General features: G+C 40.5%; 1 protein-coding gene across 6 annotated transcripts in view; it reads right to left on the reverse strand.

Moving 5' to 3' along the window:
* Positions 1-24,975, reverse strand: part of golga1 (golgin A1) — a 66,968-nt gene that overhangs the window by 25,809 nt on the left and 16,184 nt on the right. For 5 of the 6 annotated variants that reach the window (XM_061673112.1, XM_061673111.1, XM_061673109.1 and 2 more), the window contains 11 exons: positions 18,543-18,640; positions 15,484-15,516; positions 15,234-15,362; positions 14,658-14,827; positions 13,138-13,249; positions 12,986-13,069; positions 12,706-12,831; positions 12,510-12,605; positions 9,518-9,613; positions 7,399-7,494; positions 5,664-5,804 (listed from right to left, as the gene is read on the reverse strand). In XM_061673112.1, coding sequence (XP_061529096.1) covers positions 5,664-5,804; positions 7,399-7,494; positions 9,518-9,613; positions 12,510-12,605; positions 12,706-12,831; positions 12,986-13,069; positions 13,138-13,249; positions 14,658-14,827; positions 15,234-15,362; positions 15,484-15,516; positions 18,543-18,640 — 1,181 coding nt within the window. The remainder of the gene's footprint in view (positions 1-5,663; positions 5,805-7,398; positions 7,495-9,517; positions 9,614-12,509; positions 12,606-12,705; positions 12,832-12,985; positions 13,070-13,137; positions 13,250-14,657; positions 14,828-15,233; positions 15,363-15,483; positions 15,517-18,542; positions 18,641-24,975) is intronic. The other variant, XM_061673110.1, reaches the window with a different exon arrangement.

A 24,975-nucleotide genomic window follows, 5' to 3' on the forward strand; every position in this document is an offset into this window, starting at 1 on the left:
ATTGAATGCCTGTGACCTTCGATCCCTCAGACGGCACTGCATCAAAAACCGACATCAATGTGTGAAGGAAATCACCACATGGGCTCAGGAACACTTCAGAAAACCGGTGTCAGTAAATACAGTTTGGCGCTACATCCATAAGTGCAACTTGAAACTTTACTATGCAAAGCAAAAGCCATTTATCAACAACACCAAGAAATGCCGCCGGCTTGCTCATCTGATGCAAAGTGGAAAAATGTTCTGTGGTCCGATTAATCCATATTTCAAATTGTTTTTGGAAATTGTGGACGTCGTGTCCTCCGGGCCAAAGAACCATCCAGACTCTTATGGACGCAAAGTTCAAAAGCCAGCATCTCTGATGGTATGGGGCTGCGTTAGTGCCAATGGCATGGGTAACTTACACATCTGTGAAGGCACCATTAATGCTGAAAGGTACATACAGGTTTTGGAGAAACATGCTGCCATCCAAGCATCGTCTTTTTCATGGACGCCCCTGCTTATTTCAGCAAGACAAAGCCACACCACATTCTGCACGTGTTACAACAGCGTGGCTTCGTAGTAAAAGAGTGCGGGTACTAGACTGGCCGGCCTGCAGTCCAGACCTGTCTCCCATTGAAAATGTGTGGGGCATTATAAAGCGTAAAATACGACAACGGAGACCCGGACTGTTGAACAGCTGAAGCTGTACATCAAGCAAAAATAGGAAAGAATTCCACCTACAAAGCTTCAACAATTACTGTCCTCAGTTCCAAAACGTTTATTGAATGTTGTTAAAAGAAAAGGTGATGTAACACAGTGATAAACATGACCCTGTCCCAGCTTTTTTGGAATGTGTTGCAGCCATAAAATTAAGATAATGATTATTTCTTGAAAACAATAAAGTTCATCAATTTGAACATTAAATATCTCGTCTTGTAGTGTATTCAATTAAATATAGGTCGAACATGATTTGCAAATCATTGTATTCTGTTTTTATGTGTTTAACAGAACGTCCCAAATTCATTGGAATCGGGTTGTATATTGAGAGAGCGCAAGAGAAATGGATAACACAAAAATATTGTACAAACAGTATAAAAAAATAGAGTAACAACAGTAATAAAAGAATCTGCAATATAGCAGGACCGCAAAGCAAGAACCGTGATACGGCGGAAGATTACTGTTTCTGTATTCCGTGATGATAAATTGAGGGGACTGACTGTACCTGGGTTGCGACTCAATGTTTCCATGACGTGCATCCTGGGACTCACATCGTCTGAAGTGTAAAATTATCTTTATTCATAATAGAAGTAAGACAATGCGCACCAAGGCACTAAGACACTTTACGGTACTGTCGTAACACTTGACAGAATACGGAATACGGCCGGCGTGTGTAAATCATAGGTCTTCGCCTGACGGTCAAAGATGCTAAAATATTTGGGGAACACTACCTTTAATATTTACAAAAACAATTATATTGTGCATTATTTATGTATTTATTTAATTCAAGGATAGCCCCTTGGGATGTGTCATCTCATTTTCAAGGGGGTCCTTTCAACACATACATATAATCACTAATATACAAAATAATAATAATAAAAGGTAACTCAAAATCATAATACATGTACTAATCATACACATCCTCACGCACTGCTCCCCTAAGCTGAGCTTCCCACCAACCACCCAATATTTCGTAATAAACATATACATATATATATATATATATATATATATATATATATATATATACACACACATATATACATATATATATATATATATATATATATATATATATATATATATATATATATATATATACACACACACACACATATATATATATATATATATACACATATATATATATATATATATATATATATATATATATACACACATATATATATATATATATATATATATATATATACACACACACACATAGTGTACACACATCCTCATATATTAATAATTTTGTAATTGTTTTATTCTTTGAAGCATTATTGAAATGCCTTGATTTTATTGAGATTAGTAACCTACACAGTCACAGAAATGAATGCAAATGTACTAATAAATTCTTAAAGGGGCTTAAATAACACAGGATAAAGACGCTAATAACGAAATAATCACAAAAACTTGACATATGATATCATGAATGTACGGGGCCAGTGCAGGTTCTGAGAGGGCCACCACAACTTCGCTCCACCACCTAAAATGGCTTAATGTCTATATTATATATATATATATATATATATATATATATATATGTTTTATATGTTCCCCCTTCCCATGGGCTCACCACCTGTGGGAGGGGCCATTGGGGTCAGGTGCAGTGCGAGCTGGGCGGCGGCCGAAGGCGGGGACTTTGGCGAGCCGATCCCCGGCTACAGAAGCTGGCTCGAGGGACGTGGAATGTCACCTCTCTGGCAGGGAAGGAGCTCGAGCTGGTGTGTGAGGTTGAGAAGTTCCGACTAGTTATAGTCGGATTCGCCTCCTCACACAGCTTGGGCTCTGGTACCAGTCCTCTCTAGAGGGGTTGGACTCTCTTCCACTCTGGAGTTGCCCACGGTGAGAGGCGCCGAGCAGGTGTGGGTATACTTATTGCCCCCCGGCTTGGCGCCTGTAGGTTGGGGTTCACCCCGGTGGACGAGAGGGTAGCCTCCCTCCACCTTTGGGTGGAGGCTTGTTTGTGCCTATGCACCAAAAAGCAGTTCAGAGTACCCACCCTTTTTGGAGTCCTTGGAGGAGGTGCTGGAGAGCGCTCCCGCTGGGGACTCCAACGTTCTGCTGGGGGACTTCAATGCTCACGTGGGCAATGACAGTGAGACCTGCAAGGGCGTGATTAGGAGGAACGCCCCCCCCCCCCGTTTTGGCCAGTGGGACTCCTGAGGAAGCTGATGGGTACCGGCTGGCCAAGCGGAATGCAGCTTTGGTGGTCGCTGAAGCAAAAACTCTGGTATGCGTGGAGTTTGGTGAGGCCATGGAGAAAGACTTCCGGATGGCTTCGAGGAAATTTTGGTCCACTATCCGGCGTCTCAGGAGAGGAAAGCAGTGCACCACCAACACTGTGTATACTGGGGATGGGGCGCTGCTGACCTCGACTCAGGATGTTGTGAGTCGGTGGGGAGAATACTTCAAAGACCTCCTCAATTCCACCGACACGCCTTCCCATGAAGAAGCAGACTGTGGGTTCTCTGAGGCGGGCTCTCCTATCTCTGGGTTTGAGGTCACCGAGGTGGCAAGGCCCCGGGGGTGGATGAGATTCACCCGGAGTTCCTAAAGGCTCTGGATGTTGTGAGCCTGTCCTAGTTGACACGCCTCTGCAACATCACGTGGACATCGGGGACAGTGCCTCTGGATTGGCAGACTCTCGCACCCGTTCTGGCTCCTCTGCAGCTGCAGGCTCCAGCTCCAGCAGCACATGCTGTGCAGTTGCAAACCCCACGCTGCTTTGGCGGCGCTCGACATGTGGCCACCACCCGACCCTGCTCTGGCAGCGCTCGTGCAGCGGATGCCACCCGACCCTCCTCCAGCAGCCACCACCCAATCCCTGCTCCGGCGGCGCACGCGGTGCGGCCGCCTTTTGACCCTCTTGCCTGGCCCCTGTATTGATGATGTCCGCCTGAATGGCCCGGTGGAAACCTTTGCTTGCCGTCCTGCACGGCCACCAGACTGGCCGAGATCGGCATACCCTGGACCCTCCTCCAGACCCCATTCCACCCACCCTGTTGTGGAAATTTTTTTTGTGACTTTTTGGGACGTCTGGGATCCGTCCCTTCGGGGGGCACTGTCATGGTCTGTGTTTTAGTTGAGATTGTATCTAGTTTTGTTTCATGTTTTCCTGTGTACCATCTTGTCCTGTCATAAGTAGGGGGTCCCCACTCTAGCTTTTCATCAGTTTGGGGGTACTTGGTCTGAAAATTGTTACAGACCCCTGATATAAACCATGAGAAAAATGATATCATTATCAGTTTGGAGAAGCAACAAGTTATTGGTTATCAGTGGAAAAAACAGTTATCGTGCATCCCTACTATATGTTATGGCTTTCAAACTGCCATTAAACACAACAAAGAAGATGGTGACGACGTCGGAGAAGACAAATGCTAGGGGGGAAAAAAAAGAAAATGCCAAAAGTGTGGGAGCATTTCAGACTGAGCAGAAAGGCAAACACCAGTGAGATGTAACACGGGGACCTTGCATATTAAAACAGCATTTCTCTCAAGCATGTCAATCTCGCAGCATACAGACATACGGAACACAGCGGAAGACCTAAGACAAGTTAAACTTAATGTAGCGCAAATCGGTGATATTAATGTACCTTACTAACATAACGTTAGTCCTGCCAAGGGCTAAGTTTATTACACTGCTGATAACTACATTATTTACATGACTACAGCGTGACTTCATTCAGGGTGCTTGTCATATTAGTTAAGGGACAGTTTTGATCAGTGTAGGCCAATAGTTAATTAAGACTGTGAGATATATTGCCAGTGTACTACCCCCTGGTCTATAAGTGGCTACACTTTGAGTTACGTAATGTTGATGAAAAAAAGTGATTGTCAGTGATGTGGTTGGTATTGGCACGTCTTGAGAGGTTAAGGATGTGAAATGTGGCAAAGTTGGTCAGAGGGGACCGTTATAGTAAAATGGGTCATGTACTCAACTATCCATCCATCCATCCATCCGTTTTCCAAGCCGCTTATCCTCACAAGGGTCGCGGGAGTGCTGGAGCCTATCCCAGCTATCTTCGGGCAGGAGGCGCGGTACACCCTGAACTGGTTGCCAAACAATTGCAGGGCACACATAAACAAACAACCATCCGCACTCACATTCACACCTAGGGGCAATTTAGAGACTTCAATTAACCTACCATGCATGTTTTTGGGATGTGGGAGGAAACCAGAGCACCCGGAGAAAACCCACGCAGGCACGGGGAGAACATTACATTACATTGGTTTGAAAACTGAAATAAATGCTACAAACCATCAGTGCAAAAGTGCAACCAACCGTTTACCTGCCTTAGCTGCCTCAATGTTGGCATAGATGTATTTTATTGTTCACTCACCCAATTTGACTTCACTGAAGTTCCACGCTGTGTAGGCTGAGGCTCGGAGCGTGAGGGAGCCCGTCAGACTTATACACATCGTGAAAGCCTCCTTTGCACAATATAATCTGATTCCAAGTGGAATCCAAGAGGCAAACATGGGAACCAAAATTTTTCAATTTGAAGGATTCTGGGAAAACCGGACCGCTAGTCCTGGTTCCAATTGGTTCTTGATTCTCAAGTTTGGAATTGCCTGACTGAAAATGTTTATAGACAAGAAAATACTGTTCGCTGTGCAGTTGATTACCGACATAAGGAAACCAAGTGGTTGCTCATTAAGTGAAATGGCTTATTTTCTCGTGTATTCATAAATCCCCTTTAACCAGGCAAAAATATAGTTTGTCCGAAGATTCGATTATTCAATATCATTTTTAGTAGGATACTCGAATAATAAAATATTCCATAGCTACTGCCCTACTGCCTTTCTCCAATTTCCTACATGCTGCTTTGGGGAGGACTTACAAATGCGATGTACATCTGTGATGGTTAGTTTAGGTAAGTCCTGTAAACACCGCTTGTCAAATCACATTTTTCAAAACCGTACAAAACAAGCCGTATTTGAGTAATATTAAGAACCTACTATTGTGTCTTGCATTGTACGTTTATCTGTCTGTAAAGCGGTGATATTCTCCTCGAGTCTGTTTTTCTTCTCCAGACTCTGCTGCTGAAACAAAGACAACTGCTGATCCAAAAAGGCCTTCTCTGCACTCCACTCTCCTTGCTGAAAAAACAAACATCACTTGATTACTACACTGTTTTTGTAAGAAAAAAAACAAGAGGTGAATGCATCTTTCCTAATATTCTCATAGGATCTCTCATAGGAAAGTCCTTTGTCACAGATATGATTAAAAAAATGGTTGTGAAAATACAGTACATTCATTGGCCTGTTATTTTGTTGTTCTTTTGGTTACTCTCCACAAAAACACGGTTCCAGCCAGACTTATGTGACAAGTGTACCGTATCATCAAAATCACTTGTTTCGATGTTTTGCGACTGAAGGACACAATAGCTTAGCAATTAGCATGGCTTTGACATCATCTTCGCCTATCCACTCCTCGTCCTCCCTTCCCTTATTCGCTACCATGGAGGCGATGATCAGTGACTTACAATGGGTTGACACCGGACGCAAAGAGAACATTTGCCTGGCAGCCCGGGGGCGTACTAAAATAGCATTCACCAAGCTGCCGTTCAATGTGGACATGACTGTAATGTCAGACACTGGATTCTTTTTCCCCAATATTTAGAACAAACAGTGTTACGGCCATAACGAGTCAATGTTAAGTGATTTTCGCAAAAATATGGATGTTTCGTAACATTTGGCAGCTCTGCATAACCATATTCTACATTTGTATTTAAATAAAAACTAACTTTAAAAAAATGAAGAAAAACATGAACTGTTAAAATAACCATGAAAAATAATCTCAATCGATAATGAATACAAATGATACCTTTAAAGTGCAAAACAACAAAGTTCAATTCAGTTCTTTTTTTTACTGTTAGTATATAGTGGGAACATAATTTGCTTTCTCCCCATGTGCGGCAATATAGTTTTTAACTTCTTTATGCAACTGGGGTTTCGTTTTATTGACAATCGCTGTTCCTGCAGTGCACATCTTGGCCTCTGAGGGGCAGTGTGATACACAATGAAACACACACTTGCGCTAACAAAGAAAGTAGAAGTCACAATCAAATATTATAAGACGTTTTTCGCAGAATTTGAAGACAATATGCCAGAGTATTGTTATATTGCCTGTTTGTCTGTGGTTATACAACATTTGTGTAGCAATATTCATTATTTTGAGAGATATAAGTGCCACGAGTTTGATGCAAATTTTCGTTAGCTCGTCAATGTTGTTTTTCATTCATTGTGTGTTGGCTTCAATCTTGCGATTTTTGTGAACAAAAACGAAGACAGAAATCTAATGTGATTATTTGAACATTTCATGTGTGTAATTCATTTGTTATGTGTATTTAGTTTTACATTTAACTTCAACTGTAGTGTCAGTAAATGACTAAGCAAGCAACATTCACTTTTATTCCTTGCTACTATGCGAGCCCCTTAGCAAGCTGTTGTTATGATCACGTGGGCTCTGTTTGCCCTCCAGGCGATGCTGGATAGAAGTTCTGAAGCATTCAGAACTTCTTAGAACGAGTCCAATCCGATACTTTTTTCGTTGGCAAAATCGGACCGATTTCCGATCTCAAAAATTGGGTCAGGACACCCCTAATTTCATGTAGTATTGATTTCACTGATTAAAAAAAATTAAGGTCTAAATATGACTAAATATTCTTGACTTTCTAGAATTGGAACTAACCAGTTTTTCTGTCTGCCGTTTTTCCACTTCAATCTGTTGTTCTGCACTTTTCAGTCGATCACAACTTGCTAGGACTTGCTGCTCCAGGGTTGCGATCTGAAAAAGAATACAGTACAATAATACGATAGACTAAAAGATTTCAACAACACATATTTAGCAGTTCAATATAGTATATACAGTACATCATGCATACACAGTGGTACCATGAGATACGAGTAACCTGATTTACGGGTTTTTCGAGATACGAGCCATCGATTAGCCGAGTTTTTGCTTTGACTTCCGAGCCCAAACTTGAGAAATGAGTGCTGCATGTCGGCAGCAGGCTCCACTTACTTGACAACAAGCAGCACTTAAGTTGCTATAATTAGTAAATATTCTTCATAAAAGAGGCTTCAAGCTGTACATTGCCACTACCAGTTGGAGTTTACTTGAAAACCAACTATAAAACAAAGAGAACGTGTATTTTGAACAACCACAGCTTTCCTTCAGGCATACAATGGAAAACACCGCAGCCACACGGGCTAACAATTAACATAATAAAAAAATCAAATACATTAACTCCAACCGGCTCTTTAAAACAATTTAAAGCTGTGGACAAGAGCTCAACGGAGAAGTTATGGAGATATATCTGCAGAAGATACGAGCATTTGATGTGGAGGAATCACTCGGAGCATATCGATCGAGACTGAAAACATTATTTAAAGAAGAACTGAATGTAATGTGGGTTGCAAATTTTGTTACTGTTTGTTTGCACACAATGCCGTACTGTTGAGTGGAATTTTTTTTGCAACACACGTAAAGAGAGAGAGAAAGAGACGGTGTATTTAAATGTACAGGCACGCAAATGAAACTTCAGTTTGTGTTTGCATGTGTGAGACGTTTGGATTGATTACATACTCTTCTATTATGTTTTTTTTTTATTACTAAATATTACAATATACTGCCACCTGTCTTTTTTAAAAACAAAAACAAAATTGTGGTGTCTTTCGGAGGACTGGAATGGATTAAGTGCATTTCCTTTCATTTCAATGGAGAAATATGTTTTAAGAGGTTTTGGGATAAGAGCATGGTTACAGAACTAATTTAACTCGTATCTCAAGCCACTGTACTGTATATAGACGTACAATTTTAAATACATACAACACACACATATTCGTCATATAATATATATGATAATGCAGGCATTGATCTAATTATTTTAAAATTACCAATGTTAAGAATGGGTTAATTCCGCTATTAGATAATTTTTCAAGTTTATCATAATGTTTTGAATTAATAAAAATAAATATTAAAGTATTTGAAGCTGTTTTGTCAGTTTTCATTCCACTGCTTTTGGTGATGTTTTAGATTTTTGCCGTGGTATGGTTTCAGTACTGGAAGCGAGGTACTTTATGCAGGTATGGTATCGAAGTAGGTGGCACGGTGTTCTACTGGTTAGAGCGTCTGCCTCGCAGTTCTGAGGCCTGGGGTTCAATCCCCGGCTCCGCCTGTGTGGAGTTTGCATGTTCTCCCCGTGCCTGCGTGGGTTTTCTCAGGGCACTCCGGTTTCCTCCCACATCCCAAAAACATGCAGGGTAGGTTAATTGAAGAGTCTAAATTGCCCATAGGTGTGAATGTGAGTGCGGATGGTTGTTTGTTTGTATGTGCCCTGCGATTGGCTGGGAACCAGTTTGGGGTGTACCCCGCCCCCTGCCTGATGATAGCTGGGATAGGCTCCAGCACTCCCGCGACCCTTGTGCAGATAAGCGGCTCAGAAAATGGATGGATGGATGGATGGTATCGAAGTCAGAATTTTTGTACCGTGACACCCCTATTTATAAGGCAGGCATTGAACAAATTATTATTTTAGAAAATTACTTTTAAATATGGGCTAATTATTTTATGACAATACTTTATCCTAACAGTTTGAATTAATTAAAAATAAATATTAAAGTATTTCAAGTTGTTTTGTCAATTTCATTCCACTGCTTTTATTGAAGTTATAAATTTTTGCCGTGGTATCGTTTCAGTACTGGTATCGAGGTATTTTATACAGGCATCGTATCGAAGTCAGAATTTTGGTATCGTGACACCACTAAAGTGTCTTGGGTATTTTCCTAACATGGATGTTCTTGCTTACTTGTGTGTCTGTTCTTTCTCGGTAGGACCTTGAGGATTCATCTTTATGTCGGAGAAGTGTTTGCAGCTCTGTAATGTTGCATGTCATTCTGGATACCTGAGACAGATTAAAAAAAAAATAATAATAAATAAAAAAAAAAATGTAGTGAGAAGAAGAGATTGCGCTAGAAGAGGGATGAGCAACTTTGATGATTGCAAAAGCCACAAATGTTTCATCCTCCACGCCATAGTGGAGTTCTGACTATTTTATAATGCAAAGCAAAGAGATACGTGTATAATATCATTAATTTTTAATTGAAATGTATTACACAGCATTCATACATGATCCATTCATTTTCTATACCACTTGCCGTGATTAGGGTTGGGGGTGAGCTGGAGTCTATCCCAGTTGACTTTGGCCAAGGGGTGGGGTACACCTGGGTCGCCAGTCACTCGTAGGGCATGCATACATTATATCAATTTCAATTAATTAAATCAAGTTGATAACGCTTCCATTCATTAATTCAATTGAATTTACATTATAAGTGACTAATCAACTTTTTTTCGAGAACTTCACTATTACGGGTATTACACTGATGGTTTAGCCGTAAATGTCGCTTCCCATCGTGCTGACGGTGGGGGATAAATTCCCTGCCAGTGCTGCGTCAGGTAGGCGTTAAACAGATTCATCGACAAGTCGACTTCACTACTCCGCATCGACGTCTTAAGCTTGAAGTCAATTAATGGCTAATTACGTGTTTTTGGCATCTTGTTTTCCAATCGGCCAATTTACCAAGAAGTTTCGACTGACCAATCGCTGGCGAAAGATAATGCACCCGACGCTGTTCTATGGAGCAGCGAAATGTCAGGCCAACCAAGCGAAACAGTTTGCCTTCATATGTGTGGGTCCGAGAGTACAAAAATCACCTGGTTCTGAATGAGAACAGAAGTTAGGCTCACTAGCTTCATCTATTATGATTGTTGCAAGTTTTACAATATTCAGACGAGTGGAACCACGGGACTGGCGGGGAGGAATGAGGGTAGCGGCGCAAAGTGAAGCTCCATCTTTACTGCTAAAATGTTATGTCCAATATAGTGTGTACAACAACAGTGTGCTTATGAGGAATGCATTCATAATAGAGGTTGTAGGATACAGCAAACAAACATCACAACACTTGTGTCACTTTACGACAGTGTCGAAACACTTATTGCGATACGGCATATGGCCGTACGTACTATGCTAAAAGTGTGTGGAAACAACACAACACGGCCACCTGCAAAATATGCAAGGTTATCGTCAAATAGAATAACAACACAAGTGAAATAAAAATGTCAAACAGAGAAATGCTTAATTTTTTTGCCTGACTACAATATCCCATCTTACAATAACACTATGCTCTGGAACTTGAGATGAGACCGGCTCGAAGATAAACACGTGCAGGGCTCCAACTAACTACGCCTGCTACAAACCCCTATTCCAATGAAGTTGGGACATTGTGTAAAACGTAAATAAAGAAAACAATACAATGATTTACAAATCCTTTTCAAGCTATATTCAAATGAATACATTTGAAAGACAAAATAATGTTCAAATGGATAAATTATTTTTCCCCCCCCCGCAAATATTCACTCATTTTATATTTGATGCCTGCAACGCGTTCCAAAAAGCTGGGACAGGGGGATGTTTACCACTGTGTTACACCACCTTTCCTTTAACTACAATCAATAAGTGTTTGGGAACTAAGGACACTAATTCTTGAAGCTTTGTTGGTGGAATTCTTTCCAATTCCTGCTCGATGTACAACGTCAGTTGCTCAACAGTCCCAGGTCTCTGTTATCATATTTTGCACTTGATAATGCGCCACACGTTTTCAATGGGAGACAGTGCGGACTGCTGACAGGCCAGTCTAATACTCTTTGATTACAAAGTCACGCTGTTGTAACATGCAAAATGGGGCTTGGCATTGACTTGCTGAAATAAGCAGGGACATCCCTGAAAAAGACGTTACTTGGATGGCAGCATATGTTGCTCCAAAACCTGTTTGTACCTTTCAGCATTAATGTTGCCTTCACAAATGTGCAAGTTACCCATGCTATGGACACTTAACACCCCTCCATAACATCACAGATGCTGGCTTTTGAACTTGAACTAATAACTATCCGGATGGTCCTTTTCTTCTTTGGCCCAGAGGAAACGACATCCATGATTTCCAAAAACAATTTGAAATGTGGACTCATCAGACCACAGCACACTTTTCCACTTTGCGTCAGTCCATCGCAGATGAGCTTGGGGCCAGAGAAGCCGGTGGCATTTCTGTGTGTTGTTGATATACAGTATGACTTTCGCTTTGGAGGGTATAGTTTTAACTTGCATTTGTACAAGTAGAAGTAGCAACGAACTGTGTTAACTGACAACGGTTATCTGAAGTGTTCCTGAGACCACGAGGCAATATCTTTTACACAATGCAAGGCTCGAATTAAGCGGTCTTGCATCGCAGTTTGCAAGTCAAAATTCATATTTTACGCCTCAAAAAAAAAAAAAAACGCACAAAAAAAAAACAATTGAGAATCTGTTTTACCGCGGAGATGGTCGCGAAGACGGAAGTACGCAGGGGCCTATGTGGTTGAAAAATGTTGATTTTGTGAGAAGCCATAACTGATACTGAGCACACTACCCATTGTCTGTGAAAGACGAATCTGTTTTGAATCTTGACTAAAAGTTATGCTTCTTATGGTCAAATATTCCTAATTACTTCACAGGAGGTCAGATGGGGCATGTCCACTAGAACACGTAGGCGATTTGGTCACCTGGTCCCTCAAATCTGGACTGGACTTCATCAATTCCATGTATTTAAGTAATGTCCTTATCAACAAATATATTTCAAATATGTTTTTCTGTATGTACTGTATTTACAATGTATCAAATATACTGTACTTGCAACAATAGCTTTTCATAGTAGTAAAGTGGACAATAACAGGCGTGTGGACCATGGATTGTAGAGTTTTGAGAGCACCTGTGCCTCCAAGGAGCTAACTGTGCCAGCATGGTTTTTCCGAAATTGTAGTAGTTCTGCTCTGGTCTCTTCCTGTCTTTGTTCGAGAACAGACTTCTGCATAAGCAAAACCACAAATGAACAATCAACTTCCCCAGACAGATTGCTAGACTTTATTAATAGTGTGAGGGAAATTAAATTGGCTTCTTTAATTCACCTCCTGGAGAAGCTCAAGCAGATGGTCATCCTGGCTCAGGTTTCCTTGCAACTGCCTCTCTAAAGAGTTCACTTTCTTCTGAAGGTCCCCCAATAAGCGCTCTTTGTCCTCCTCTGTAACAGCAGCCTAATGAATTGAAGACATTATCTTTAAACATACAATATATGAATTCCTGATTTCAACCTATCCAATTAGATTCTGCCGCACCAAAAGCTTACTATCAATTACTTCAGTAATGACCTGTAGTTGTTTGACAAGCAAATTTTTTTTGTTCTTTGACCTTTTCTTGTTGCAACTTGAGGGAATTATGTTCAGTCTGTAGATCATTAAGGGAGCGCTCTGTCAAAGACACCATACTCTGCGACTGAAAGAAAAACACATTGTTGTACATACCAGGTAAAACCTAAAAACAATTCAGACATTTTGACTGACCTTCTCCAAGTCTGCTGAGACCTGATGGATGGCCAACTGTAGCTTCTGGTTTTGTCCCTCCAACGCACCAATTTTCTTATCTGCCTCTTCTCTGAGCAACAGCAGTTCCTCTCTGCACATATCCAGTTTTGTTACAACATACAAGTACACAGCTAACCAATATTCATGATTCATATCAGCTTTTAATCAGACAAGGATTTTGTTTATTTTGGAATCTGTACACAGTTTTGTGTTTATATTCATTTTAATGTATTGATTATTCACTTTTCACTGTTTTCTTATTTTACTATTTTTTGTTGCATACACCACAGTGTAGTGTAGTGACTTCACAAACACGTAATGCACACACATTTAACAAATTTTTGGTATATTTTGACTTTTCCTTCATCAATTTACTTTTAGAAGATTCTGTATTTAAATTCCGATTCTGATTTTGGACTAAATGATTTACTTATGCCACAGCACTACCTTTGCAGACAGACATAGCTCATGAACTCAAAGCTCATAGACAACTAAAATGAAGGTAATTGTCTGTACTTTGGATTTGGACACATACTTGATGTTGATTAAAGGAGGGAAATTGGAGCCAATCCCAGCAGACTACACTCTGGATTGGTCACCAGCAAATCATCATAGAGACAGACACATTCAGACTTAATTCTACACCTACAGTCATTGAGCGGGCATCGATCTCACACTGACTCGATCTCACACTGACTTGCACGCTGCCAGAACTAAGACAAGGGCGTGCAAAATCCTCTCGGACCGTCTGCATCCCGGTCACCAGCTCTTCCAGCTCCTTCCCTCAGGTAGGTGCTACCGATCAACGGAAACTAGAACTAGAAGAAATTCCAACAGCTTCTTCCCTCTTGCGATCAACTTCTTAAACACCTAACCTATAATTCCAACAAGCTGGAAATTTTTTGACTTGAGTTCGTTGTCACATTTCTGTGGGGCCAATTATGTATTACTCGTGCACTCACTGTAGTTGTCTCGCCATGCTGCACTATTTGCATATACTGGCCACTCATGCCAGAGTAGCATCTGCTCCATTTGCACACTGATTGAGGAGTATCTGTAACATTTGTACAACCAACATTGTCCCAGATGATCGCACTACTCGTCACTTTAAACCGCATACACTCCTTGAAGTCTCAGCGCCCTTTGCACAATGGTCATTGCACCGGACTATTGCAATATTAGTCATTCGAACTGCTCTAAGTGCTAGACGACTCTGCATCTTTTTGCACAATTGTTTTTTGTCAATGTCTTTATGTCCCCAAAGTGTTCTGTAAATTGACTGTCTGTTGTACTAGAGCGGCTCCAACTACCGGAGACAAATTCCTTGTGTGTTTTGGACATACTTGGCAAATAAAGATGATTCTGATTGCGTGAAAGGTGTGAACTGCTACACTCCACTACACTCCGCTACACTGCTACACTCCCTGCTACACTCCATCTGGTAAATTCCTGACCAAAAATAAACAAGTGAAGGCTAAAATAAAAATGCTCCATATTACCGTTCTATCTCCAGCTCAGCGTTGAATCTGGAGCTCTCGTCATGTTGCTTTTGTAAAGCTTGAAGCTTCCCCAGAGTTTCAGAAAGTCTTCGCTTCGCTGAATGAAGTTCAGCCTCCTGCTGCTGGAGGTCCCGCTCACACTGGCCCAGTTGTTCTTCCTTTTTCAGCAACTAGTAGACACAGCAGACTATCACAAACTAGTAGTCTTAAATTTAAGCCAATAATACTAAATGTTATCGGTTTGAAGTTTTTTTTTTTTTTTTTATATAAACAAGGCCACGGGGTGTGCCTAGTTTGAGTGTGCCTGCGAGTGCACCACAAATGAGTGACACGTAAGTCACACCTGTCTCTGATTGGTCGTGTTCCCTCAGGCACTTTGGTTTCTTGCAAATCAAATTAGAGGCACAAATGGGGCCAGAGACAACTCATGTTTTCACATATATTTATCATGTTATATCTACTCATGTCAGGTCATATTAACATTAACAAATAAGACAAAAAGTGTTTTTCTTTTGAATTGCAAAAGCCCCTTTAAATTCTACTGGGCGGTATCCATTTTTTACACACAAAACATACCATGTGTTTGACTTTAGCAAGTTCCTGTTGCTGGAAGCCCTCCAGTTCATCAGTATCATCCCTCTTCTGGAAGAGTGAAAAGCTTTGCTCCATCATCTCTTCCAGTCTTGCTGATAAGGCAGCCTTCTCCTAAACAAATGCATGCAGGTTGAGTTTTCTAATGTTATAAATGATTAAGTGGTGAAGAAATGCTAAAATGATAAAATCTTCAAAATAATGATCGATGATGATCACAACACGCAGTGCTTACCTTTTCCACAACAGCCATCTTCTTCATCCATTCCTGTGGGTAAATGATAGAAAACAATCTCTGACTATGTATGTAACGAGAGTGCTGTGAAAACGTATCTGCACCTGATTTCATTATTTTTGTTTGTTTGCCTATTTATCCCACTTGAATGTTTCTGGGCTCATCAAGCCAATTTAAGCATCTCAAAGATATCAAATCTCACATTCTTAAATAACGAGTTAACAGTGATTAACCACAGTTCCTGGAAAGCTGAGTTCAATTTCAGTGGCCTCATCCAGGCCTTATTATTGCCAGTCAGTTTTGATGTATGATAACGTTTGACCTGTGCACCTCACATTTAAAAAAAAAAGTTATGAGTGCTGTGAACCTTTACCCATACACCTTATCTAACCTCTGGATGACAAGTGTGGACAATAAACATACAATGGGTACAGAAGGTTTTCAGACCCCCTTAATTTTTTCACTCTTTGTTATATTGCAGCCATTTTTTAAAAATCATTTGAGTTAATTCTTTTCCTCATTAATTTACACATAGCACCCCATATTGACAAAAAAAAATGAAATTGTTGAAATTTCTGCTGATTTATTCAAAAATAAAAACTGAAATATCACACAGCCATAAGTATTCAGTCCCTTTGCTGTGACACTCATATATTTAACTTGGATGCTGTCCATTTCTTCTGATCATCCTTAAGATGGTTCTCCACCTTCATTGGAGTCCAGCTGTGTTTGATTATACTGATTGGACTTGATTAGGACAGCCACACCCCTGTCTATATAAGACCTTACAGCTCACAGTGCATGTTACAGCAAATGAGAATCATGAGGTCAAAGGAACTGCCTGAAGAGCTCCGAGACAGAATTGTGGCAAGTAACAGATCTGGCCGAGGTTACAAAAAAAATTCTGCTGCACTTTAGGTTCCTAAGAGCACAGTGGCCTCCATAATCCTTAAATGGAATATGTTTGGGACGACCGGAACCGTTCCTCGAGCTGGCCGTGCGGCCAAACAGAGCAATTGGGGCAGAAGAGCCTCGGTGAGAAAGGTAAAGAAGAACCCAAAGAGGCTGTGGCTGAGCTCCAGAGATGAAATCGGGAGATGGGAGAAAGTTCTAGAAAGTCAACCATCACTCCAGCCCTCCACCAGTCTGGGCTTTATGGAGCTCGACGGAAGCCTCTCCTCAGTCCAAGACACATGAAAGCCCGCATGGAGTTTGCTAAAAAAAAAAACACCTGAAGGACTCAAAGATGGTGAGAAATAAGATTCTCTGGTCTGATGAGATCAAGATAGAAATTGTTAGCCTTAAATCTACGTGGCATGTGTGGAGAAAATCAGGCACTGCTCATCACCTGTCCAATACAGTCCAAACAGTGAAGCATGGTGGAGGCAGCATCATGCTGTGGGGGTGTTTTTCAGCTGGAGGGACAAGACGACTGGTTGCAATCGAAGAAAAGATGAATGCGGACAAGTGCAGGGATATCCTGGACGAAAGCCTTCTCCAGAGTGCTTAGAACCCTAGACTAGGCAATAACGAAGCAGTGGCTTCAGAACAACTCCGTGACTGTTCTTGAATGACCCAGCCAGAGTCCTGACTTAAACCCAATTGAGCATCTCTGGAAAGACCTGAAAATGGCTGCCCACCAATGTTCACCATCCAACCTGACAGAACTGGAGAGGATCTGCAAGGATGAATGGCAGACGATCCCAAAGTCCAGGTGTGAAAAACCTGTTCCATCATTCCCAAAAAGACTGTATGAGCTCAAAAAGGTGCTTCTACTAAATACCGAGCAAAGGGTCTGAATACTTACGGCTGTGTGATATTTCAGTTTTTCATTTTTAATAAATCTGCAAACATTTCAACAATTCTGTTTTTCTTTTCTGTCAATATGGAGTGCTGTGTGTACATTAATGTGGAAAAAAATAAATGATTTTAGCAAATGGCTGCAACTTTCTGTACCCACTGTACATTTGGAACTAATAAAAAAGAAAAGGATCTCAAAAATGAAAATTTAAACGTATGACCTTCATCCACCCATCCATCGTCTCCACTTATATGGGTTACGGGGGCAGTAGCCTAACTAGGGAAGCCTAAACTTCTCTCCCTCCAGCTGGGGATTAACTTTATCCAACTCTTCCAGCCATCAGTTCGCACCCTCAAACTCAAGTGCTCTTGGGTTATGCAGCAGGACAACAACCTGAAACGTAACCAGCAACTGTAGCTCTGAATGACTCAAACAAAATGAAGGTTTTGGAGTGGCCAAGTCAAAGTTTGGACATAAATCCAATTGAAATGCTGTGGAATGACCTTAAAGGGCATTTCATGCTTGAAAATTCACCAATACGATTTAGTACAGCCAAAATTCTTTGCAAAAGACTCATCACCAGTTATCGCAAACGCTTGATTTCACTTATTGCTGCCCAGGGTGGCATAATCAATTATTAGGTTGAAAGGACAATAAGTTTTTCACATGGCCAAGATAGGTTTGAACTTATTTTCCCTTAAAAAATAAAATCTAATTTAAGAAATGGCAGTTCATATTTACATGGGTTATCATTGTGAGAGATTAAATGGTTTGATGATTTGAAACATTTAAGTAATAAATAACCAAAAATAAATAAATAAGCGCCACGGTGGAAGACTGGTTAGAGCGTCAGCCTCACAGTTCTGAGGAGCGGGGTTCAATCCCCGGCCCCGCCTGTGTGGAGTTTGCATGTTCTCCTCGTGCCTGCGTGGGTTTTCTTCTGGCACTCCGGTTTCCTTCCACATCCCATAAACATGCATGAATTGGAGACTCTAAATTGCCCGTAGGTGTGAATGTGAGTGCGAGTGGTTGTTTGTTTGTATGTGCCCTGCGATTGGCTGGCAACCAGTTCAGGGTGTACCCCGCCTCCTAACTGATGATAGCTGGGATAGGCTCCAGCACGTCCGCGACCCTACTGAGGAGAAGCGGCTCAGAAAATGGATGGATAAATAAATAAATACAAAATAAAAGAAGTCTGGAAGGACACACATATGTTTCCACGGCACAGTATGTTTGCATTGGTCAGATTAACATTTACCTGGTCCTTTTTGTCCAGTGCTAGAGTCATGCCCTCTGCCATTTTGGCTCTGTTAGCCTGGTGAAACTCATTCTGCTCTTGAAGTTTTTTTATGGAAGCTAGGCAGAAGAGGAGGGATAAAGTAAAACAAACAGCACAATTAAAAAATAATGAAAGAAAGAAACGAAGTTGACTGCAAACAAGAAGTAAATGCAAAACAGCAACAGCCCAAAAGCAAAACTGTTAGCATAGTTGGAAGGTGAAAATATTAGGCTGTGACAGCAAAGGCTGACAAATTCCTTTCATCACACTTGATCATGGCCTGTTTTACTGTTAATAGTAGGTTGGCTATGTGTTGTACAATCATGATGTGTGATGATTTGGACACTAAGAAGAGCCACTTGAAAGAACCAGTTACTTCAAGTGATGGATAGAGTTAAGCCAGTATCTTATGGTGGGGTGAGAAAAGCTGTGGAGGTCATTGAAATGTTAGGGGTAATACTTTTGATTTTGTGAGACGCCATAACTGATAGTAGATTGGATCCCAATAACGGAGAAACTGCTTAAACAGAGTTTCGTTTACACACCACTCAAGTCGTTATGAAATATCCAATAATGACAGCACTGGGGATATATGCAATTTAACATGATATCTGATATGATGCACCCTATACACACGAATGGAATAAGTTATCTAACTTCCTCTCAGAAAATATTTTTTGTAAACACTAGCATTTTATTGGATAAATGTAAAAACACTATGTAGTTTTGCAAATTAATACTGGAGAAGCTTGCTGTACATCATATGTTGCACAAAAACAACTTGTCAAAATTCCTCTTTCAAATTGTTGCTGACAAATCATGTGAAAGGCCACATTTATATACAGTGACTTGATTACAAATTAATTACACACTAACCTCAGATGCGCCAAGTTTCTAATATATTTTTTAATTCAATAAACTCCTGCCAATTAATTTTGCTTTGTAAAATGTTTTCAACTCATGCTTAGCTGTATTTAATAGGTTGAATGTGGCAGATTTACAACTGATTTATATCGAAAATAATTTTACTACAGTAAAATATTAAATATCAATTGATGTCTTTGAAATAGAACTTTAGAGAATTTGACAAAAAGCTGCATGCCAAATAACTACTTCTGATTAAGCAAAGCAAATTTATTTATATAGCGCATTTCATACACAAGGTGTGTGTGTGCTTTACACGATAAAAAGCATTTAAAAACAAAGGGGGAAAAAACAGCTTATAAACATTTAAAACAGCGTACAGTGTAAGAAATATCATTTAAAAGTGGAAATGGTCTAAAAAGCATGGGGGGGGGGAAAAAAGTGTTTTTAACCAGGACTTAAAAACATGCACACTTGGAGCTGACGTCACTTCTGTTGGCAACTTATTCCATTTGTGTGCAACATAATAGCTAAATGTGCTCTGGACTCTGTGCTCCACGATTTGACCAGTGTGTGTCAATCTCAGAGCCCTACTGGGTTTATATTCTATTAGCATTTTATTCATATATTCAGGACCTAAACCGTTTGGTGCTTTACAGACCAGTAGCAGAACTGTAAAATCTATTCCAAAGGTGACTGGAAGCCAGTGTATAGACTTTAGAATTGGAGTAATATACTCTGACCTGTTGAGACCTTCAAGATCCTTGGAATTACAGTCTCTCAGAACCTCATGTGAGCAATCAACATCAACTCCGTCCTCAAAAAGGCCCAGCAGAGGATGCATTTCCTGCGGCTTCTGAGAAAGCACGGCCTGCCACAGGAGCTGCTGAGGCAGTTCTACACAGTGGTCATCGAATCAGTCCTGTGTTCTTCCATCACTGGTTTGGTGCTGCTACAAAAAAGGACAAACTCCGACTGCAACGGACAATCAAAGCTGCTCCGGCTCCTTCTCTCAGGTAGGGTACAATGCAAATTAGAACTAGCAGAAATTCCAATAGCTTCTTCCCTCTTGCAATCAACTTCTTAAACACCTAACCTACAATTCCATTGTAACATGCTGGCAATTTTTTTAGTCTTGAGTTTGTTGTCACATTTCTGTGGGGCCATTTATACATTACTCGTGCACTCACTATAGTAGTCTCGCCACGCTGCACTATTTGCATATCTGTTGTTGACCAATATTGGCCACTCAAGCCAGAGTAGCATCAGCTCCATTTGTACACTGACTGAGGAGTATCTGCAACATTTGCACAATCATCATTGTCCAAGATTATCGCACTACTCGCTTGAAGTCTCGGCGCCCTTTGCAATATGGGCATTGCACCGGACTATTGCAATATTAGTCATTCAAACTGCTCTAAGTGCTAGAGGACTCTGCATCTTTTTGCACAATTGTCAAAAAAAATAATCATTAGAAGGCAGTTTTAGTAACTGATTTGATATGATTGTTGAAAGTCAGGTCTATCAGAACACCAATGTTTCGGACTTGGTCTTTGGTTTTTAAAGAGAGTGACTCCAGGTATTTACTAACAGCAACCCTCTTTTCTTTATTGCCAAAAACAATTATCTCAGTTTTGTTGCGGTTTAATTGAAGAAAATTTTGGCTCATCCAGTTAGTTATCTGTTTCAGACAGTGACACAACACCACAATTGAACTGTAGTAATCTGGAGACATTGTTCGATATAACTGTGTCATCTGTATAGTTATGATAGTCAAAATTAAACTTCTGAAGAATTTGACCCAAGGGTAGCATATACAGGCTGAACAGGAGGGGTCCAAGAACTGACCCTTCAGGGACCCCATAGGTCATTGCCATTCTCTGAGATTGAACACTTCCAATGGTTACAAAATAATAATTAATAAAATAAATAATTTCCAACCTGTTCAGCAGTATATTAAGATTTCCCGTATCAAAAGCCGCACTGAGGTCCAACAAGACCAAAATTGACACCTTTCCCGAGTCAGTATTGAACCTTATATCATTTAGTGAGAGGTGGGTCTATTGCTTGCTAACATGGAAGCTTCCAGGGTTCTAGTTTTTAGAAGAGGCTTAATGGCAGCTACTTTAAGAGCTTTTGGAAACTCGCCTGACTTAAGTGAGCAATTGATTATTTGCTGCAAATAGGCTGGCACAGACATCGCAATAGCTTTGAAAAAGTCAGATGCTATTGAGTCAAGACAGCTCGTTGATGGAGCTATCTGATTCGTGATTGATTGTGAGCTTCTACTTTTTTTGTGCCATATATCTTTGACCAACTTTCTGTCCCTTGTAATTACAGGGATCAAAAATGCCTGCTCTCCATAGGGGTCTGACTTATTCTGGAAAAGACCTAATAAAAACCTCAGCATCCAAACATTGCACTTTTGTTAGGAGATCAATGAAATCTCACTTCGGTACCTCTGATTGCTGCTTGCGAACATCCAGGGCCCCTGTGTATAATGACATATTTCACAGTTGGTTTGCTGATTAGTGATCTCCAGGATTTTTTTAGCGATATCAGACACCATGTCATTGGTAACACACAGTACTTTGGTGGTGTTCTCACAGCAAAAACAGTTCACATCCTTAACAGCTCCATCACCAACTATTAACGTTTGGGGTGCCATTTCTTTCTTGTATGATTTAGTTTCATACCTTTCAGTGGTGGTGGGGGATGAGCATTCTTGGCCAGGGTCTTGTATAAGTGGCTCAAATCTATTTGTAAGTCTGATGTCAATGTTTTGCATTGACTCGCGTCCTTTTTTCTTGCCCTTTGCTGTAGTGACTGTCGACAGCCGCTCACTCGGGGTTGAAGCACCCCGCAACGCAGGCCAGCTGGATTCCTCGGTAATCTGCTGGGGTTGTGTCCTCCCTTTTAGATGTTGTCCCATATCTTTGGGCTTTGCTCCCAGTAAATTCCAGGGAGAACTGCTGGATGGTCCATTACCGTTTCCACAGTCCACATCAGTCCTCTTTGTTGAGCTAAGTGGCTGTCTGTTAGGACACATCTGCTCACCATTTTGAGACATCGGCTTCATACCCCGACTGTCCATTTACATCAATATGTACTTCAAGACGGTGGATTTTGGTTTCCAGGATTGACATTCTCTCCAGCAGTCCGTGATAGTCCTCAGTGGCAAATGGAGGCATCTTGATTGATGGTCTTGTTGCTAATAGCAGGCTTGTGCTAATTAGCAGGCCACGCTCACGTAATGGTGAGAGGGTATCAGAAACTATTGGGATATAGCAACAACTGACTGACTGTATCTACAAAAAAAAGAGTACCGTCCCAAAGGTTTACAAATATCCAGGAGTCGCTGGTTAAATGTTTTTTTAAAAAAAACAAAAATAAAAAAACAAGCTTATCAGCAAGAAAAAAAAAGTAAAAAATGTAAACAGAAGCGAAGCAAGCAGAGCGAGCAAAAAAGCGTCTGCACTGTATGAGAGCAAGAGAGATTTTTCATTTTTCAGCATAGCCTAGTGTTGTTGGGACTGGGTGATTAAGTAAAAGCTGCTTGCTAGTTAAGGAAAATCTGCACTAAATTTTGTCATCTAATGTTACAAGTGCATATACCCTAAGAGTGCTTAGCAATTTTACATGTACAATTCCACAAGTGCAATATTACCATCATATTTATAAGTGCAATGTATCACAGAATTGCTCACAAGAGTATCAAATTGTTTGTTTGCACTACTTTGCTCTGATCCTTACCATGTCACTAGGGTTGGGCATCGAGAACAGATTGGAAGTGGGACTAACATTCCGGTTCTCCCGGAATCGTTAAATTTTTTAAATTTCGGTTCCCAGTTTCTATGCCTACCGCCGACCCCAAAGAAGAAAGTGGCGAAAACCAACGAAGAACAACATTCACGAAGACGTGCTTGTGACCAACGGCGATGGCGAACAAAAATGTGTCTTAACAATGTTAAAATAAATGACCTGTCACCTCAGTCTAACACTTGGAATCAGATTATATTGTGTAAGGAGGCTTTCACGATGTGTAGAAGTCTGACGCGTTCCCTCCCGCTCCGAGCCTCAGCCTACACTGCACGGAACTTCAGTGAAGTCAATTGGGTGAGTGAAACAATAAAATATGTCTATGCCAACATTGAGGCAGCTAACAAGTTAAACGGTGGGTATCACTCTCGCACTGATGGTTTTTAGCGTTTATTTTAGTCTTTCAACGAACGTAAAAGCTGATGAAAAAATATATATAAATTACCATACTCGAAAGTAAGTAGAAACAGTCGCATTACAAGCTTAACATTGAGCTAAAACTTCACCAAAGGACAGACTAGCAACTTTACATCACAGTGAATTGGGACAAAATTCACAAAAACGTCTCACAGTATCACAAAGACGAACCTTGTGTCTCATCGGTGGGAAGGTAAATGAATCAACGTTTTACAGAGCATTTGGTTCAATACATTACTCTTTTTCTTGGATCTTGCTTTACTTTAATTTTTACCGGTATCGTCTGAAGCTATTTTTCGTGCCAAAATGCTAAGTTCCAGTACATACCCTTGAAAATAAAAGGCTACATGCTTAAAACAGGAAGTTAAGTTGAAACTTGCACATATAAACCATTTGACGTGATAAAACAGTCGCAAATAACTATTATAACAATGCTATATTTAGTCTAGTTCATAGGTTTGATATTGATACTGGTTATAAAGATCCCCGAGTCAAATGTTCATTTTACTTTATGCTGCGGGCTGCTAAGAAAATGGATGTTTATAGTTTTTTAGTTTTACACCATGCAGACTTTTTTGACCCAGCCCCCTAAAAGAATCAGAATCAAGAATCGCTCAAATTGAAACGATGCCCAACTCTACATTTCACCTTATTGTATTTCATTTCATTCATCGTTATATTTACTTGTATTTTTTCAAATCGCTTCTATTGGTCTTTGCAAATCATGTCATTATTTTCCTTTGCACAGATAATTGTTTGTGTCTATCTGCTCATTTTTTGGGACAAAAACAAAGGAGTGGCATTCCAATTTTGTTGTGAAATACAATGACAATAAAGGCAATTGTATTCTATTTCTCTATTTTATTTTAAACCTCATTATGTAAAGTGCATTTATGCTGCAAAACTATTTTAAATCACTTATTAAATTATTATTATGAGACGTCTTGCTTAGAGAAATATGTTTGTGTTGTCTACGGTACGTCTGGACTGATATAGGCAAGCAGACTGTCTATATTGTTAACAAGCTGAAGACAGCCAAACAAAACACTTGCATTATGAGCAAAACCTTAACATGTCTCTTTAAGGGCAGAGGCATAAGAAAACCAAGCAGTGCAGCTTACACACTGGCTCATGATCACATATCAATGTAGCACTCAGAAGGTCACTCGCATTTAAAGCTTAAAACACCTGCACTAAAAAACACCAATCGGTAAATCAAAGCATGCAAAGCACCGCTTGACTAAAGCCATTTGTGTCCCCAGAATATTATTAACTCTGACTGAACAAACATTAAAACGTCTGGGGATTTCAA

This window comes from Phycodurus eques, chromosome 3, assembly GCF_024500275.1.
Source record: "Phycodurus eques isolate BA_2022a chromosome 3, UOR_Pequ_1.1, whole genome shotgun sequence".
Classification (NCBI taxonomy): domain Eukaryota; kingdom Metazoa; phylum Chordata; class Actinopteri; order Syngnathiformes; family Syngnathidae; genus Phycodurus; species Phycodurus eques.